The 18,692-nt window shown below is 28.2% G+C and overlaps 4 protein-coding genes across 5 annotated transcripts; 3 read left to right on the forward strand and 1 right to left on the reverse strand.

Moving 5' to 3' along the window:
* Positions 1-142: 142 nt before the first annotated feature.
* Positions 143-2,569, reverse strand: LOC118072929 (uncharacterized). Of its 2 annotated transcripts, XM_035093111.1 has the most exons (8): positions 2,480-2,569; positions 2,079-2,402; positions 1,835-1,963; positions 1,640-1,760; positions 1,371-1,533; positions 1,131-1,311; positions 926-1,066; positions 143-847 (listed from the first exon to the last, which is right to left on the reverse strand). In XM_035093111.1, exons 2-8 carry the CDS (start codon positions 2,335-2,337, stop codon positions 642-644), a joined length of 1,200 nt encoding a protein of 399 aa, XP_034949002.1. In that variant the 5' UTR covers positions 2,338-2,402; positions 2,480-2,569; the 3' UTR covers positions 143-641. The 2 variants fall into 2 exon arrangements, with proteins under 2 accessions (XP_034949002.1, XP_034949001.1); XM_035093110.1 differs by lacking the exon at positions 2,480-2,569 and having other exon boundaries at positions 2,079-2,450.
* Positions 2,570-2,712: 143 nt separating this feature from the next.
* Positions 2,713-9,829, forward strand: LOC118072917 (uncharacterized). Its single transcript, XM_035093086.1, has 2 exons — positions 2,713-5,777; positions 6,642-9,829. Exons 1-2 carry the CDS (start codon positions 2,947-2,949, stop codon positions 9,418-9,420), a joined length of 5,610 nt encoding a protein of 1,869 aa, XP_034948977.1. The 5' UTR covers positions 2,713-2,946; the 3' UTR covers positions 9,421-9,829.
* A 966-nt stretch (positions 9,830-10,795) lies between these two features.
* Positions 10,796-18,554, forward strand: LOC118072919 (uncharacterized). Its single transcript, XM_035093087.1, has 3 exons — positions 10,796-13,746; positions 14,871-15,093; positions 16,296-18,554. Exons 1-3 carry the CDS (start codon positions 10,907-10,909, stop codon positions 18,219-18,221), a joined length of 4,989 nt encoding a protein of 1,662 aa, XP_034948978.1. The 5' UTR covers positions 10,796-10,906; the 3' UTR covers positions 18,222-18,554.
* On the forward strand, positions 14,564-15,407 carry LOC118072936 (E3 ubiquitin-protein ligase TRAIP-like). The gene is made up of 2 exons (XM_035093117.1): positions 14,564-14,764; positions 14,871-15,407. Exons 1-2 carry the CDS (start codon positions 14,643-14,645, stop codon positions 15,310-15,312), a joined length of 564 nt encoding a protein of 187 aa, XP_034949008.1. The 5' UTR covers positions 14,564-14,642; the 3' UTR covers positions 15,313-15,407.
* Positions 18,555-18,692: the final 138 nt, after the last annotated feature.

Here is an 18,692-nt window from a genome sequence, read left to right on the forward strand (position 1 = left end):
TATTTTTTGACAGAATGTCACTGTTGTTAAAAGATTCGTTTTCTTATTATATCTCAAATTAGAAGTTTTTATTCATTGGTAAAATTTACATCAATGTACCGGTTTTATGTATTAAACAATAAATAAACGATAAAACCGAGAATTAAATTTTTTTATTGATTTTTATGTAAGGTTTCAATACACGATTTTTCAAAAAGTGTAAAAAAAATATAATTGTATTTCTATCAGTGATAAATCGTAATATATGTTGAACTACTTATTGCACGTCACCAAATGCATTTTGAATTCCGATTTAAATTGATCCTTTCCTTGGACTGTTGATGACAGTTGAAAATTTCTATTTAAATATTTTGTCTTCCATTGAAATTTTGAAAAGCTCTATAAGATTTATCTTTTTTCAACAAGAATGTTCAAGCAGGGTATCCTTTTAACTAAGCATACTCGTTAATTTATCTAACATATAAAGTAAATATTACCAATGTCACTAGGTGAATTGAAATTGTTCTATGAATTAAAAAAATAATAAAAAATAATAATAATATTAATAATTATAAATAATTAATTTTTGTAATTGTCATGATCAACTGGCTTAAGCCAGCTTTAATTTTTTTTTGTGTTCATTCCCTTTAGTTATTAGACATTTACGCATCACTTAAAATATCATAAAATTTTATGATATGTAATTTATATTTCGTCATTGCCAAAAGACTCACTGAATCTTTGGACTCTACAATATTTAAATGAGTAATTGGTTCGGTATCGATATTCAAAGTTTTGGAAATTATCGTTGGTAAATTTATATTCAAATAATCGAAAATGCTTTTGCCAAAGTAGATAAGTATGGACCCTATTAAAGATTAATAGAAGTATTAAAATTTGTTATAAAATACTGATAAATAAAGATGAATCGAATGATAAAAATCACCTGATCTTAAACCATAAAAAAAAATATTTGAATAGAATAAAATTGACGAGACATTATTTCTTAAATTTTCTGAAAGTGAGTATGTTTTCCAAATATGTTCTTCATGTTCCGTTAATTTAAGTGCCACATAAAAATATAAATCTGCAAAAATATATGAAAAATTATTCGCAAAAACAAAGATATGGAATAAATAAAATTGATTTACCTGTTACCATAAATATAACGTCATTTATTGGAATATGGCATTTGACATTGTAATTTCTTTCAGGTTCTATACTGTGTGTGGAAATTTCGTCAATAAGATTAACAAATCGTAAAGTTCGTAATGTGGGAATTTCAAATGATTCAACCATAATGTGGATAAAATTGGTTCTTATAGCAGTCATCTATTAAATTAACATAAAGACTTTTAAAAATTGATCATAACAAATAATTAAAATGTTACCTTTTTTTGATCAACAAATATATCAAAAATATTTAAGTTTGGACCGGTTTCAGTATTTGTTGACGGTTGAAATTCTAATTTTTCTCCTTTACGTAATTCACTTTGAATCCATTTATATTCGATTATTTCATAGTTACTTGCGATAAAAAATCTATGTGCTTTACTATCATAATTAACAAATAGAATAATTAATCTCTTGCATAATTCATTTGCTCTTGCTACTAATTTAATAAAAAAATTTCAAGCGTGGTTAATTAATATTAATTTACCTTATCATAGAAACGGATGGTTGATCTTCATGAGGGTTGTGAATTTTATGTTGATTAATCACGTCCCAAAACTCCAATTTTTGATTATTCAGTGAAATAACAGCAATCAAATCTTTCGAATCTAAATAAGTAAATATTGAAACACATCAATTTTAATTAATATTATTTTATATAATAAATAAAATATTCACTTACTTGTATACCAAAATTTTATGTTAGTAATTTTAATAGTTGTACTATGTATGGTGAATAATCCTTTCATGCAACTTTTTGTAGTAAAAAAATAAACTTTTCCAATATTGCTGCCGACAGCAAAGTAATTTGCTACGAAATAAATGAAATTACTAGCTTCTTTGATGTAATTGCAGTAGTTAATTAAATATTTTAAAACGTAATGGCTATCAAAACGTTTATTTTATATGTAAAATAATTGATTTACCCCACACATCCATACATGTTAACTCTTCACCAGTTGTAAATATTTGCGTGAAGTCGAAAACAGTAAAAAAATGAGGGAGTTTGAGATGATAATGCCATCTCCGGAACGACAAATATATTTTTTTCCAAATCATTGGACTCCAATTTATTCTTGTTTTTTTTATGGACCTTGGAAATTTCTTCTCAATTATTTCATAAATCCAGGGCTTTATTTCATCTCTATTACAAAGGGATTTCCAAAAAAATAACATCAGCTTCATCTTATCAATTGTTGTTGACCATTTTTGACAAACTAAACGAAGCTCTAGAAGCTCGTATGGATTATCTATTTTTTCGAAAATAATGATTAATAATTCTGGTGGTATGATATCCATATTTCAGAAGGCAAGATAAAATACTAACATAATTAACAATGAAGTTCATAAAAAGATAAAGTAATATTTGTTAAATTAGAAATGTTCAGTTCTCGAATAAATTAGATATTAGCATAATAAAATCTGGATATATTTTCTGAAGACATTTATTTGAAATGAATTAATAAGAAATTTTCTCAGACTTTTATGAATTTTATTGTGACAAAAACACCAAGAGATCATTTTTAAATAAAAGTAAATTATTAGAAAAAGGTCTATTTATTATTATAGATTGCTCTAGATAATGTCTGTTTTTACAGCCAATCACAATTGGAAATAAACTTTGCCAGTGTGGATTGGTTAGTTAACACAAAGCCGTTCTGTCAACATAACCTTACAGTACGTGTTATCGGCGTAATTACAATGTGACATTGTATAAATTAAATAGAACATTATTATTGAAATAACAATATAAAACTTCGTACGAATTGATTTAAAGTGAATGATTGATAAACAATGTCAAATCAAAAATTCAACAGTGGGTACGTGCTGCTTCGTGAAACTATTAAAGAAAAAAACAAAAAGAAAGCTCGTTTTTTAATACGAAATAACGTTAGTGTTAATGTACCTAATACGAAAGGTAATACCCCTCTTCATTGGGCAATTATTAAATTTGACGATGTACATATTATGACAATGTTACTTGCTAAAGGAGCCAATATCAATGCTACGAATCATCATCGTCAAAATCCACTTCAAGTTGCAATTCATTTTAACAAAACAGAAGCAGCACTGTTACTGATTAAAAAAGGTGCACTGGTTAAAGATAATTTGAATGAATTATTGCTGATGGCTATTGAACGTAAAAATAAAAAAATTGTTGAAATGTTAATACATAATGGGATCGAACAGAATTCATTTATTGATTTGAAAATTCCTCTGAACGCCGCTATTTCTCACGGACAATCAAAAATAATTCAACAAATCATACCTCATTGTTGTTTTTCAAAACCATCGGACAAATATATTCCTAGAGAAGCTGTAACAAAGTCGGGTTCATCGTATCAAGCATGTGTTAACCTACTACTTGAATGGAACTTTACTGTAAATCCAGACAGTAAACACGATGAAGATTTTATCCATGCTGCTGTAAAAAAAGGATATCTACCGATTATTTTGCAACTTTTAGAACTTGAGATTGATGTTAACTTGGTGAATCCAAAAACAGGACTAAATCTCCTGAAAGTAGCTTGTTTATTTAAACGTCATGAAATTGTCGAAATGTTGTTAGAACATAATGCTTATGTGAACGAGACAACACCAACTAACACTGATGTATTGGATAAATTATTAAGAAAAAATCAGAAATATTCATTCTCATTAGTTCCTTACGTAAAAATGTTGCGAAACATAACGTGTTTACATATTGCTGTTTTAAATTCTGATCCGAAGATGACTGAACTTTTATTGGAGTATGGTGCAATGATAATCGATGATCCAACATTCTTCAATATTACATGCATTGCTGTACGAATGAATTGTGAGGAAATTGTTCGCATATTTTTGGGCCGTGTTAACGTAAACGACATTGATTCCGAGGGGAAATCACTTCTACATTTCTGTGTTTCCTTTCAATATTACAAAGAAGATAATAAATTTAACATAGCTAAATTACTTCTAGAGAAAGGAGCAACCACTCACATCCAAAAATCCGGCAATTCACTTCTTTATGAAGCAATAAAAAATAGACATCAAAAAATAGCTCAATTATTTCTGGAATATAACGCTGATATTCAATATGTTAGTCCAGAAGGTACAAGCTTACTTCACAAGGCCATAGAAAATGATTTTAATCCAAAGTTTATAGAATCTTTGTTGAAACATGATTTTCCAGTTGATGCTATGAATGGTAGCAAGCTTACACCTCTTCTTTTTGCTTGCAAATATCATTTCAAAAATCTATCAGGGATTGTTAAAGTCCTTTTAAACTACAATGCAAATGTGAATTGCACTGATGAAGATATGATGACGGCTCTACACTTTGTCTGTCAAGATCAAAATTTAGAAGTTATTTTAGCTTTGCTTGAAAAGGGAGCTAATCCAAGTGCTAAAAACAACGAAGGTCAAACAGCTCTTCATTTGGCTTGTAAAAGAAAGTTTTTCCCTGTATTTTCAGATTTCAAAATCAAGTATAACAATGATAAAATCGCAAGCATAATACGATTATTACTGCATCATAATGTAAATATTGATGCTGTGGATTCGAAGGGTTGGACTCCACTTTTTGTAGCCTGTGAAACATATCATGATGCAGCAGTTAAATGCCTTCTCGATTATCATGCCAATGCTAATCACACTGATTTAGAAAAGTTGACTCCTTTATACATTGCAGTTCAATACTCTGTGTATCATTGTAGAGTTGCAAAAATTTTACTCGAACATAAAGTTAATGTTCATTGTATGGATAAATGTGGAAATTCAATCATTCACATTGCTGTTAAAAGCAACGCATTGAATCTGATAGAAAGTCTTGCTAGAACACAAATCAATTTTAATTCTATTAACAAAGATGGAAATACGCCTCTTCAAATTGCTGTCAAAGAACATTCGGTTGATATGGTTAAAAAATTAATAAAATACGGAGCTAATATAAATATTTTGGATAAAAACAAGCGGACTCCTCTTCAAAATGCTATAAAGTACATTTTTCATTATAACTATGAACTGGCCATCCTTTTTCTGTTACATTGGTGTCATAGTTCTCCGTTTACTGATAATAACTCTGAGATTTACATCAGTAACATAATCAAATATAAAGAAATAGTTAGAGTTATAAAAACTTATGCAATAAAATTAAAGGTTGCTGGACTAAAAATAAACTATCAGAATTTGAAGATACTCAGCAATTCTTTCAACGATGAATCTTCAGACGAGAGTGATGTTTATGAAGATAACTTTGATGAAGAAAATCTTAATCAACTTGATATTCAACAACTTGAATTAAGATGCGAGCAAGAAATAGAACAGATGAAAATGAATAAACTTGGTGTTAATAAAATGACTTTTTATGATTTGCTGACCAAAAATATTCATTTTCTATGCAAATTTGTTAGAAATAAAATAATTAGACAAATATTAGAATCTGAAGTCTATGATGAAAAGTTTCCATTGTATATAGACATTGTTCGAAGTCGTTTTCGAGATGCTAAATTCAGATACAGAATGATGAACTCTGCTAGTAAATACTTTACTGCAAATATTACTAAACGATTACCTGATAATTGCGTAGATACAGTGTTTAGTTATTTAAACATTAAAGATATAAAAATGTTTATTAGGGCTATAAAGCCATTAGATCAATAATTTAATTTCAAGAATACCATGAAACTTAAATTATATAATGCTGGTCATAAGTATAAAAAGAAATATCTAAAGATTTCTATTTGATTTAAGCTATATTTTGTAATAATGTTATTACTATATATGAGTATATATATTTTTTATAACTATTCAAGAACTTTAAAAATAAATATCGTTCAATAAACTGAAAGTAGTTTAGACTAAAAAACTCTCAAACGTTTTTGTATTCAATGTCAAAATGTGTGAAGAACATAAGTTTTTTAATATAAGTACAGATCAAAAGTTTTTATAGTATTTCACTGTTTTCAAGTTGTAATTCTAAATAAAAACATATGCAAATTTAATTTTTTATTAGTTTCTTTTTGTTTTACTTACTTCGAATTGTTTCACTTACCGAAATAGGTAATTTACCTGTTTCGATGTTTTATTTTTTTTCTGAACATTAGATTCTGTTCAAATTTGAACAAAAAAAATATTTATAGTGTCAAAAGTTATACACTAAAATAACACAAAGAAATGAAATATTCTCTATTTCTTCAATTCTTTATGAAATAGTTGATTTAATTTTGTTGTATGAAATCTTTATCAAGTCCATTGAAAATTCCCGCTCATTCAGAGTGAATCCTATTGGTAACTGAGCTGGCCAATGACTATCATGTTTTTGAATTAATAAACACTTAACATAACCTTACAAATACATTTTACCGGCATAATTGCAACAATATGTATTGTGTTTGCTGATTAAGAATTATTATTGAAATTAAAATATCAGGAGACTGGTTAAGAAATAAATGATCAAAAATACAAATATTAACTTCAAGATAAAAAACGTGGTGATGTGCTATTCTTAGATACAATTTGAAAAAAGACAATTTAAACATGATGGTAAATAATGGATATGTCTCTAATACAAGAGGTAATAGTCCTCTTCATTGTGCAGTTATTGAGTTTGAGAGTTTACATGTCATAGAAATATTACTAAAAGGAGGAGCTAATATTCATGCTAAGAATTATCATAATTATAAACCCCTTGATCTCTCCATTCAGAATAATAATACTCAAGCTGCACTATTACTAATCAGAAGAGGAGCCCTAGCTGGTGAAGATTTAAATCAATTATTGCTTACAGCCATGGAACTACAAAATGTTACAATTTTTAAAGCACTGATAGATCACGGAATCAAGTTTAATCCATTAATTGATTTGAAAATTCCTCTCAACGTCGCCATTTCTCAGGGACAATCGAAAGTTATTCAACATATTTTACCTCACTTCCAATTTTTTAAACCATCTGATCAATATATTCCGAAAGAGGCTGTCACAAGATCTGGCCCACAATATGAAGAATGTGTTCAGTTATTGCTAAAATGGAATTTTATCGTTAGTCCAGATAGTAATAACGACAAGGATTTTGTTTTTGGATCTGTTAAAAACGGTTATCTACCAATTTTTACACAATTATTGAAGGTCGGAATTGATGTTAATATGATAGATTCAAATACTGGAATAAATCTTTTGAAAATTGCCTGCTTATATAAACATCATGAGATTGTTGAACTTCTATTGAAGCAAAATGCTAGTATAAATGTAAAAACATCTACTAATATTAAGATATTAAATCAAAAAGAACATTACAGATCTAATTATTTAATTTCGTCAATTCATGAGATAAATAATTTACGTGATATAACATGCTTGCACATTGCTGTTTTAAATTCTGATGCGAAGATGACCAAACTTTTATTGAATTATGGTGCAAAGATAGTAGATGATCCAATATTTTTCAACATCACCAGGATTGCTGTTTTACGTAATTGTGAAGAAATCGTTCGTATGTTTCTGAATTATGGTCTGAATGTGAACACTATCGATCGTCGAGGAAGAACTCTTTTACATCGTTGTATTCATTTCGATTTTACCAGAAAAGATTATAGATTTAATATAGTTAAATTACTTCTAGAGAAAGGAGCAATCACTCACATTCAAACTCCTCACAATACATTTCTTTTTGAAGCGATAAAAAATAGACATCATAAAATAGCTCGATTACTTCTGGATTATAATGCTGATATTCAATATGTGAGTCGACGTGGTGATACTGTACTTCATAAAGCCATAGAGAGTCAAGTTGATGTTGAATTTATAGCAACTTTGTTAAAACTCAATTTACCAGTCAATGCCACAAACAAAAATCTGTATACACCACTCCATATTGCTTGCAGATTTAACTTTGATAACACACCAAAGACTAAAGAACACATTAAGCTACTTTTAGGCTACAATGCAAATATAAATTGTACTGATAGTCATTTGATGACGCCTTTACACTATGCATGTTATCTCCATAAACTAGAAATTGTTGCTCTTTTGCTTGAAAATGGAGCAAATCCTAATGCTAAAAGTGAGAAAGGTCAAACACCTCTTCATATAGTTTCTGAACAGAAATATGAATTTAATGAAGGGATTGCATGGAAGCGCTTCAATGATAAGACCCCAAACATCATCGAATTATTGTTAAAATATAATGCAGATACTGAAGCGGTGGATATAAATGGCTGGACTCCACTCATTTTAGCATGCAAAACAGGACATAATAAAGCAATTGAACTTCTCTTGAAAAAAGCTAATGTTCATTGTATGGATAAGCAAAGAAACTCAGTAGCTCATATTATTGTTGATGAAGAAAATGAGGAATTTATTAAAAATCTTGCTCATACGCAAGTAAATTTGAATTGTGTTAATCGGGAAGGAAATACTCCTCTTCATATCGCTGTTCAAAAAAAATCTGTAAAGATGACTGAGAGCCTAATAAAGTGTGGTGCAAACGTTAACATAGTGGATAAGAGGAAACGAACTCCCCTGCGCAATGCTATAGAATATATGTTTCATTATCAACGTAAACTGGATAATGTGACTAATGACTCTTCTTTTAATTCGAGAGATAGATCTTGGGATTACTCTGATTATTCAGATTATGAAGATGATGATAATTATTTTAGTGATGATGATGTTGAAATACATCGATCTCTTGTATGTAAAGTAAAAAAATATCAAAAAATTATAACACTCTTGAAAACACATATTATTAAATTAAAGAATGCTGGATTAAAAGTTAATAATCAAAACTGGAAACTAGTGTATAATTTTAATGACAATCGAACAAATGATGATAGTTCTACTGATGAAGAACGGTTTTTTAATGAAGGTAATGTTATTCATGAAGATGTCGAGGTAATTAATAATCCTCTAATTCAGTTTTTACGAGTTACAGTTAAATGTCAGCGAGAAATTGAACTAATAAAGATGGAGAATATTGGTGTAAATAACATGACCTTTCAAGACTTGTTGACAATAAATATTCATCGTTTAAGTAGATTTGTCAAAAATAAAAAAATTAGACAAACATTAGAACTGGAAGTGTACGATGAAAAGTTTCCACTGTATATAGATATTATCAGGGGCCGTTTTCGAGATGCCAAATTCAGATGTAGAATGATGAACTCTGCCAAAAAGTACTTCTCTTCAAATATCACTCAACGATTATCTGATGATTGTATTGATTTAGTATTTAGTTACCTAAATATCAAAGACTTAAAAATGTTCATCAGAGCTTTTAAACCATTGAATTGATAATTATACTTCAAGAATATCATAACATTTAGATTGATAATGATTTTCATTGTAAGAAAGAGTGATTCGTTTAATATTGAAGGTTTTATAAATTTATTTAAGCTATATGTTTATAACTGTGTGTTTATTACATATTTTAAAAGTTTTCACAAATTGAATATCATTTAATAATTTAAATATAATTCACATATGTTCTAAAATACACTTTACATCGACATTATCAGGGGCCGGTTTCGTGATACGAATTTCAGATATAAAATGTTTAATTCTGCTATAATATTCCAGTTCTGCTATAATATTCCAGTTTAAATGTGTGCCACCGATTATCTGATGATTGTATTAATACAGTGTTTAGTTATTTGAACATAAAAGACTTGGAGATGTTTATTAAAGCTTTGAAACCACTTAATAGCTAATCAGTTTATTTTATAAATTCTATCTTACCATTAACGTAACTTCTAATTTTATAAAAATTAATATTACTACTATATATCTCAAAGATATAAAAAAATATTTTTTTAATTTTTTACGGTTTTCAAACCAGTTGTGTGATTTTATTGTAATGTTTTACTTATAGATTTTTATAAGGCAATTGTCGTTAAATAAATTTAAAATATTATACCTAATTTTTAGGATCATTATTCTATTTTCAAAAACCATGAGATCTACACTCAAAAAATTATTGCATATGTTAAATTTTTATTACTCATTATTATTCTTATATATAAATTCTAATGGAAATTAAAATCGAGTATTTAAAATTTATTTGTTTGTTTTATTTATCTGTAATTTTAGTACATGAGTCTGCATAAAATTTTCATAACAAGTTTATTTTCAAAAATAGTTTTTCATTAAGACATATTGAAGTTTCTTGATAATTATCAACTTCTACAATTTATTAGATCTATTAATTCAAAAATGGGCGTAAACAACTTTTGGATTTAATACTCATGATAAGTATTAATTACAATAATCTGTTTTACAAGTGGAATGTTATACATATGGTCAAGAATATAAAACTTAACAACGTAATATAAAATTCCAGTTAATTGACATACATTATCTCAATTTACATGTATACATCAAAAACTTTAACGAAATTTTAAGTAAATATAGTAGATTTTTATCTGATTTTGCCTAAGACCTCATCCGAACCGCTATAAATAATATGGCGAACGAAAAACAAAATATATTTCGATTAAACATAATGTTCTAACAGAATTATAAAAAATTATTGATATCAATTATAGTTATTCATACGGACTTACACGTGTGATCAATCTCTCCCGCTTTTTCTTGACGGCCAATAGAAATTGAAAATAAACCTTAATGGTCGAGGATTGGTTACTTGAAATAAATCCGTTATTCAACCATAACCTCTTACAGATACTTTTTACCGGCAGAGACAAGTAAAAAGTTGAATTGCGTAATATTATAGGAATACAAATATAAAAGAACTTGATTAAAAGTGAATAATTGCTGAAAAATGCTTAAGCTAAGAAATGATTACGTGCTACTTCGAGAAACAATTAAAAAAAAAGACAAAAAGAAAGCTCAAAATTTAATACGAAAAAATGTTAGTGTTAATATTCCCAATGCAAGAGGCAACACTCCTCTTCATTGGGCAATTATTAAATTTGATGATTTAGATATTGTCAAAATGTTACTCGCTAAAGGAGCTAATATTCACGTTATGAATCATCGTCATCAGAAGCCACTCGATGTAGCTATTGAAAATAACAAAACAGAAGCAGCATTATTGTTAATAAAGAAAGGTGCTCTTGTTGGAGAGGATTTTAATGCATTATTATTTAAGTTTATGACAGAAAAAAAATACAAAATAATTGAAATGTTAATTCATCACGAGTTACAAAATAATCCATCAATTGATTTGAAGGTTTTTCTCAATGCTGCTATTTCTCACGGACAATCAGAAATAATTGAAATCATTTTACTCCACTGCAATCAATCTTTAAAACCAATCGATAAATATATTCCGAGAGAAACTGTGATGAAATCTGAACCACAATATAAACAGTGTATTCAGTCATTGCTGAAGTGGAATTTTACTATTAATCCAGGCAGTAAATATGATCAAGATTTCATTTATGAAGCTGTCAAAAATGGTCATTTACCTGTTGTTCTACGACTTTTAAAAATGGGAATTGATGTCAATTTAGTAAATGTAAAAACACGGCTTAATCTTTTAAAAGTAGCTTGTTTACATAAACATCATGATATTGTTGAACATTTATTAAAACACAATGCCTGTGTCAACGTGAAAACACCTACTAATATCAAGATATTGGATTATTTTTCTTATCACAGTTGCAATCATTCACTTTCATTCATTATTAATACGAGCGATTTACATGATATAACATGCTTACATATCGCTGTTTTAAATTCTGACCCATTGATGGTTAAAATCTTATTAAAGTACGGTGCAACGATAATAGATGATCCAAATTTTTTTCGCATTACCTGCATTGCTATACAATATAATAATGAAGAAATTTTCCGTAATTTTTTAGACCATGGTGTTAATGTAAATGAAATTGATTCTGAAGGCAAATCACTTTTACATTTTTGTGTTCATCATGTTTGTGATGAAAAAGATCTCAGATATAACATAACCAAATTGCTTTTAGAAAAAGGTGCAACTATCCATTTTCAGACTCCAGGCAATTCACTTGTGTATGATGCAATAGACAACAGACATTGTAAAATCGCTCAACTGCTCTTGGATAAAAATGCTGATATCCAATATACAAACCCAGAAGGAAATACTTCTCTTCATGCAGCCATTAAAAATAATTTCGAGGTAAAGTTTATACAAACCTTGTTGAAACATCATTCACCAGTTAATGCTGTAAACGATGATAAACAAACCCCTCTTCATATTGCTTGTCTACTGAATTCAGAGAATCAATTAGAGATCATTAAAATGCTTATAGAATATAATGCAAACGTCAACTGTGCTGATGTTAATTTAATGACACCATTACATTTTGTATGTCGATATCCAAAGCTGGAAATTGTCACAGTTTTGCTTGACAATAAAGCTAATCCCAATGCTTCGAATAACATAGGCCAAACGCCTCTTCATTTAGCTTGTGAACAGGAGTACTTTGTTTTCTTATGTATTCCAATCACTACCAAAAATGCCATAACATTAAGTATAATAGAAACATTGTTGCAACATAATGCGAACATTGAAGCTACAGATCAGAATGGTTGGACGCCTCTTTTCGCAGCTTGTAATTCAGGTAATGATACAGCAGTTCAATGCCTTTTAGATAACCATGCCAATGTCAATCATACTGATTTAGAAAAGTCAACATCTCTTTATATTGCTGCTAAGAATTTTAGAGATAATTCTAAAATCATGATGATATTATTAAAGCATAAAGTAAATGTTCATTTCATCGATAAATCAGGAAAATCGATCATTCATGTGATTGCCCAAAGCAATGCAGCAAAAGTTATGAAAAGTCTTTCTCGTACACAAATCAACTTTAATCCTATTGACAAAGAAGGAAATACTCCTCTTCACATCGCTGTGGAATACGAATCTGTAGAAATGGTTAGAAATCTCATAAAATATGGCGCTAATGTTAATATTTTGAATAAAACAAATCAAACTGCTCTGAGTAATGCTATAAAGTACATGATTGACTGCCAAACTAAATTTGTAGTTCTTGGTATTATACGTTTTTGGGTATCTTCGGAGGATAGCCCTCAGATTGATTTTCATCGTCATTCCTGTACAAATTCAATAAATAATTACAAAGAAATAATAAAGATACTAAAAATACAAATTGTTAAATTAAAAACTGCTAAACTGAAGGTTAATAATTCAAATTTAAAGATAGTTTATAAATCTGATGACATGGAAGCCAGCGATGATAATTCTAGTGATGGAGATGACAGTGACGACGAAGATCCAATAATCGATGTTCTACAACTCGAAATAGATTGTGAGGCAGAAATCGAAAAGCTAAAGATAGAGAATATTGGTGTAAATAACATGACCTTTCAAGACTTGTTGACAATAAATATTCATCGTTTAAGTAGATTTGTCAAAAATAAAAAAATTAGACAAACATTAGAACTGGAAGTGTACGATGAAAAGTTTCCACTGTATATAGATATTATCAGGGGCCGTTTTCGAGATGCCAAATTCAGATGTAGAATGATGAACTCTGCCAAAAAGTACTTCTCTTCAAATATCACTCAACGATTATCTGATGATTGTATTGATTTAGTATTTAGTTACCTAAATATCAAAGACTTAAAAATGTTCACCAGAGCTTTTAAACCATTGAATTGATAATTATACTTCAAGAATATCATAACATTTAGATTGATAATGATTTTCATTGTAAGAAAGAGTGATTCGTTTAATATTGAAGGTTTTATAAATTTATTTAAGCTATATGTTTATAACTGTGTGTTTATTACATATTTTAAAAGTTTTCACAAATTGAATATCATTTAATAATTTAAATATAATTTATAAGTTTTTATGCGTTTGTCGTTCAAATATGTGGAGAATATAGAATTTATATTAAAAATATCATAAATCCATATCAACAATTTTTAAATTTTTATATTGCTCTTCGTTTATAATTCTGAATAAAAATATTGGTCACATTTCAATATTTTGTCATTATTCTGATTATCTTAAATTTCAGATAATCTAATTTTCGCTTTAAAAAAATGCCATTGAAAATCATTTTCATGTAGAATTTATTGAAACTCTGTTAAAATTTTTTTATAAAGAAATCTAAAGATCCATGACTTTTTGTTATTTGATTATGTGATTCATAGATCCTTCAGTAAATCTTAATGTATCGTATACTATGGTTTGATTTTTCAATGATGTGCATAATTTTTAATGTTAATAAAACTGATAAGCTTCTTTTCCATAAATTGATTTTTTTAACATAATTCTTTTTTATTGTAAAAGTTTTAAATGAATTAAAAATGCCAGTTTTGTACTGTCGTGATAGGATTGTTAAGTTAACTTATCTAAAAGTGTAATAGATATTTATATAGTTATATGTAGCATTTATTCTGCGTAGAAGTGGGACAAAAAAACTGCCAGAAGCTCAATCTTGCAGAGGCTATGTTACCATAGTATTGTCAAAGATGTTTATAGTCTGCATTTCTTATTAGTACATTCAATCTTAATTAATTTCTGATATTATTGAATTTCAATGAACAATATGAATGGTCAGTGTTCTATTTGCTATGCATCATTTGAATATTCTGATGAATTATGTTCACCACATTGTGGTCATGTTTTTCATTTTACATGCCTTCGTGAATGGCTTGAAAGGTTATGTTTGTGTTTTATTATTTTCAACTACTGATATTAAAAATAATCATAAAAAATCAATTTTTTGGTAGAAAAAATATCGCTAATGATTAGATATTGATTTTAGATCAAAAACATGTCCGGAATGTCGACGAAAAACAGATGGCACCAAAATTCATCCAATTTACATTCAAATGGGTAGAAATTCAATTCCTGATGAAAATTTAGCAGTTTTACAAGAATTGTTAAGTAATTTAGAATCTGAAATTAAATCAAAAGATACAGATCTTAATCATTATAAAAATGAATTTCAAAAATTTAAAAACCAAGCTATAGAATTGAGGAAAGAAGTACACAACTTGGAAGTTGAAATAAATCTAAAAAAAAATCACATAGCAACATTACAAGAACAAAATAAATATTTAAAAGATATTAAAATTGAAAATGAAACATTAAAAAATAATATAATTACTTTAGAAGCAGAACTTAAATTTATCAGAGTAATGTGGAGAGAAACTGCATTTCCAACGAACCCTACGAACTTGAGTTCTAATAAAAATTTTCATTAAGTTCATATCTTCAGATTTCCGAAGTATTTGGAATGACTAAACATTAATGAATTAGAATTAAATGATTTTTTCTAATTATTATCAGTAGCGATATTTTTAAAACCAAAAATTTGTTGATTTTTTATATTTTAATTCTGTTAATTTAAAACAACTTTTCTTTCTCATAGATTTTTTTTAGCAAAGATTGATAAGAAATAAGAAAATAAAAAAAATTGCTTAATATGTTTAATTTCAAATTGTGTTAATAACAAATTAAAATAATTGTTCAGTTGTAGTACTTCAATCTATTTGACGAAGATCTTTAATTTTAGATCCTTGATCTAATTAAGTCAATAAATCTTTATTTTTTTTATATCAATCTTTTATTAACAAGTACATTAATATAAGTTTTTCATTGACGTATGAATAAATTTTTCTTAACACTAATAAATATTTCTTATATGGAAAAAATAAATAAAAACTTTAAGGTGATGTGAGCTCAAGAAAAAAGACATACGAGCTATTTGTTGAACATTTGAGACATCATTTTAAATAGTGCGCCAGTCACACTAGGTGTCCTTTTCATGTCCTGTCAAGACAAACCTGCAAGATTTAAGGAGACACACGAAAGGACCGCAGTTTTGGTCAAGCTACCGATACAACTAGACGTGCCTTGCTGCAAATCTTAAATTGGTTGTGCTAGCTTTTAAAGTAAACGTAATATACGTAACTGCACGTAAACATAATAATTACTGTGATTTTTAAGTGTATTTTAGAAAAAACAATATTGTGAACTATTTAATATTTTTTTAATAAGTGAAATATTTGTTACAAGTAATTTTCGAGGAAAAAAGACTGTGAATGATTTTTGCGTGTTCTTTTTAAGTGAAAATTAAAGATAAACTTTTTAGAGTTCAGATATCTTTAAATAAGCAATATTGTTTATTTAAACAAAGCATTATAGACATTTTTTATCATTTTAAATTCAATAATATATTAAGTAGATAAAATTGGGAATTTCCACATCTCTGAAGACAGTTAACTTCCTTTCTGCGTTAAAGGATCATTCCCCCCCTCTTGTAATCTTTTCTGGCCATTTAGTTACCTTCATACCTGCAAAAAGAAGAGAACTCTTACCTGCTTTACAAAATTACAGCTATAAAATGAAAATTAAAAATATGACACTGCATAATTTTTATGCCTCAAAAACAAGAAGTAATAGTCCACTTCATCGTGCAATTATTGAATTTGAGGACTTAAATACCATAGAAAGATTACTGAAGGAAGGAGCTAATATTCATGTTAAGAATCATGAAAACTATAAACCACTTGATCTCGCAATTCAAAATGATAATACGCAAGTCGCATTATTGCTTATCAGAAGAGGTGCTCTGGCTGGTGAAGATTTGAATGAATTATTGCTAACAGTCATGGAAATGAACAATGCTACAATTTTTAAAATAATTCTAGATTATGGAATCAAATTGTATCCATTAATTGACTTGGAAAATCTTTTTATTGTCGCGATTCTTCAGAGACAACCCAAAGTTATTCAACACATTTTACCTCACATTCAATTTTTCAAACCATCTGATAAATATATTCCAAGAGAAGCTGTGATAAATTCTGGTCCACAATGTGAAGAGTGTCTCCAGGTATTGCTAAAATGGAATTTCATCGTTAGTCCATATAGTAATTACGATGAAGAGTTTATTTTTGGAGCAATCAAAAATGGTTACTTGCCAATTGTTATACAGCTAATAGAAAATGGAATTGATGTTAACATGGTTAATTCAGATACTGGATTAAATCTTCTGAAAGTTGCCTGCATATATAAACAACATGAGATTGTTGAAATTCTATTGAAGAACAGTGCCTGTACAGATGAGACGATACCCACTAGAAGTGGGGCATTACTTCATCAAGAATATTACAAGTGCGTCTATTCGTATTCGACAATTAAAGAGTCAAATTATTTACGTGAAATAGCATGTTTACACATTGCTGTTTTTAATTCTGATTCGAAGACACTTAAATTTTTATTAAAATATGGTGCAAAGATAATAGATGATCCAACCTTTTTCAACATCACCTGTATTGCAGTACGAATCAATTGTAAAGAAATCGTTCGTATCTTCTTGGACCATGGTGTTGATGTTAATTACATCGATTCCGAGGAAGAGACACTTCTGCATTCCTGTATTTGTGGCAATTATGGTACCAGAGATGATAGATATGACATCGCTGAAATGCTTTTAAAAAGAGGTGCAACAAAACTCATTCAAACTCCATACAATACACTTCTCTTTCAAGTAATAGAGAATGGACATCACAGAATAGCTCAATTATTTCTGGATTATGATGCTGATGTTCAAGCTGTTAATCTAAATGGTGATAATTTACTTCATAAGGCTATAGAAAATAAAGTTGATATTGAGTTTATAGAAAATTTGTTAAAACGCAATGTACCAGTCAATGCCACAAACAACGATCTGCATACACCACTCCATATTGCTTGCAGACTCTTTTGTAACGATACATCGAAAGTTAAAGAATACATTAAAACTCTTTTGAACTACGATGCGAATATTAATTGTGTTGATCATGGTTTGATGACTCCTTTACACTTTGCATGTTATCTCCAGAAACCAGAAATCATAACTGTTCTGCTTGAAAATGGAGCAAATCCTAATGCTAAAAATAATGATGGTCATACATCTCTTCATATAGTTTGTAAACATGAGAATGATGAGGAAATTTTATGTAGGTTCATCGATGATAAGAGTCCAAACATCGTCGAATTATTGTTGAAATATAATGCAGATATTAAAGCTATAGATGTGAATGGCTGGTCTCCATTCCGTTTAGCATGTGAAACAAAAAGTACTAGAGCAATCAAAGCTCTGAGAAAGCTCCAGACTTTATATTGATAATTTTATTAAATATTTACCTTATCTTTATAATTATACTTATTTTTGTACATTTGCATCTTTTAAACATTGTATAAAAAATATAAAATTAATACCCATTTTTACATATCATCTTCTAAATAATACGTTCATAATTTAATCGTGTATAAATTACTTTAGTATAGTCGTGTAAATAGTGATATTCAATGTAATTACCACTGCTAACTATGAAAACTATGACGTCGTGGAATATGCGATTTTTCGACACTTTTTCAACTTGTAATCGTTTAGTAGAATCGAAATAATAATACTCTGCTATGCTTGAATTCACCTTCATTTTCATTAATTTATTTATAATTTTAGTAACAGATAAAATGTATAAATAGTAGAAAAATGCTTATATTTAATGTAAGTTAACAATATTCTAAATTATTTTTTACGATAATAAATGCTTTATAAGAAACAAAAAAATACAACTTCTACGTTTTTTGA

This window comes from Chelonus insularis, unplaced genomic scaffold (assembly GCF_013357705.1).
Source record: "Chelonus insularis isolate UGA/USDA-ARS -01 unplaced genomic scaffold, ASM1335770v1 contig_94_pilon, whole genome shotgun sequence".
Lineage (NCBI taxonomy): Eukaryota > Metazoa > Arthropoda > Insecta > Hymenoptera > Braconidae > Chelonus > Chelonus insularis.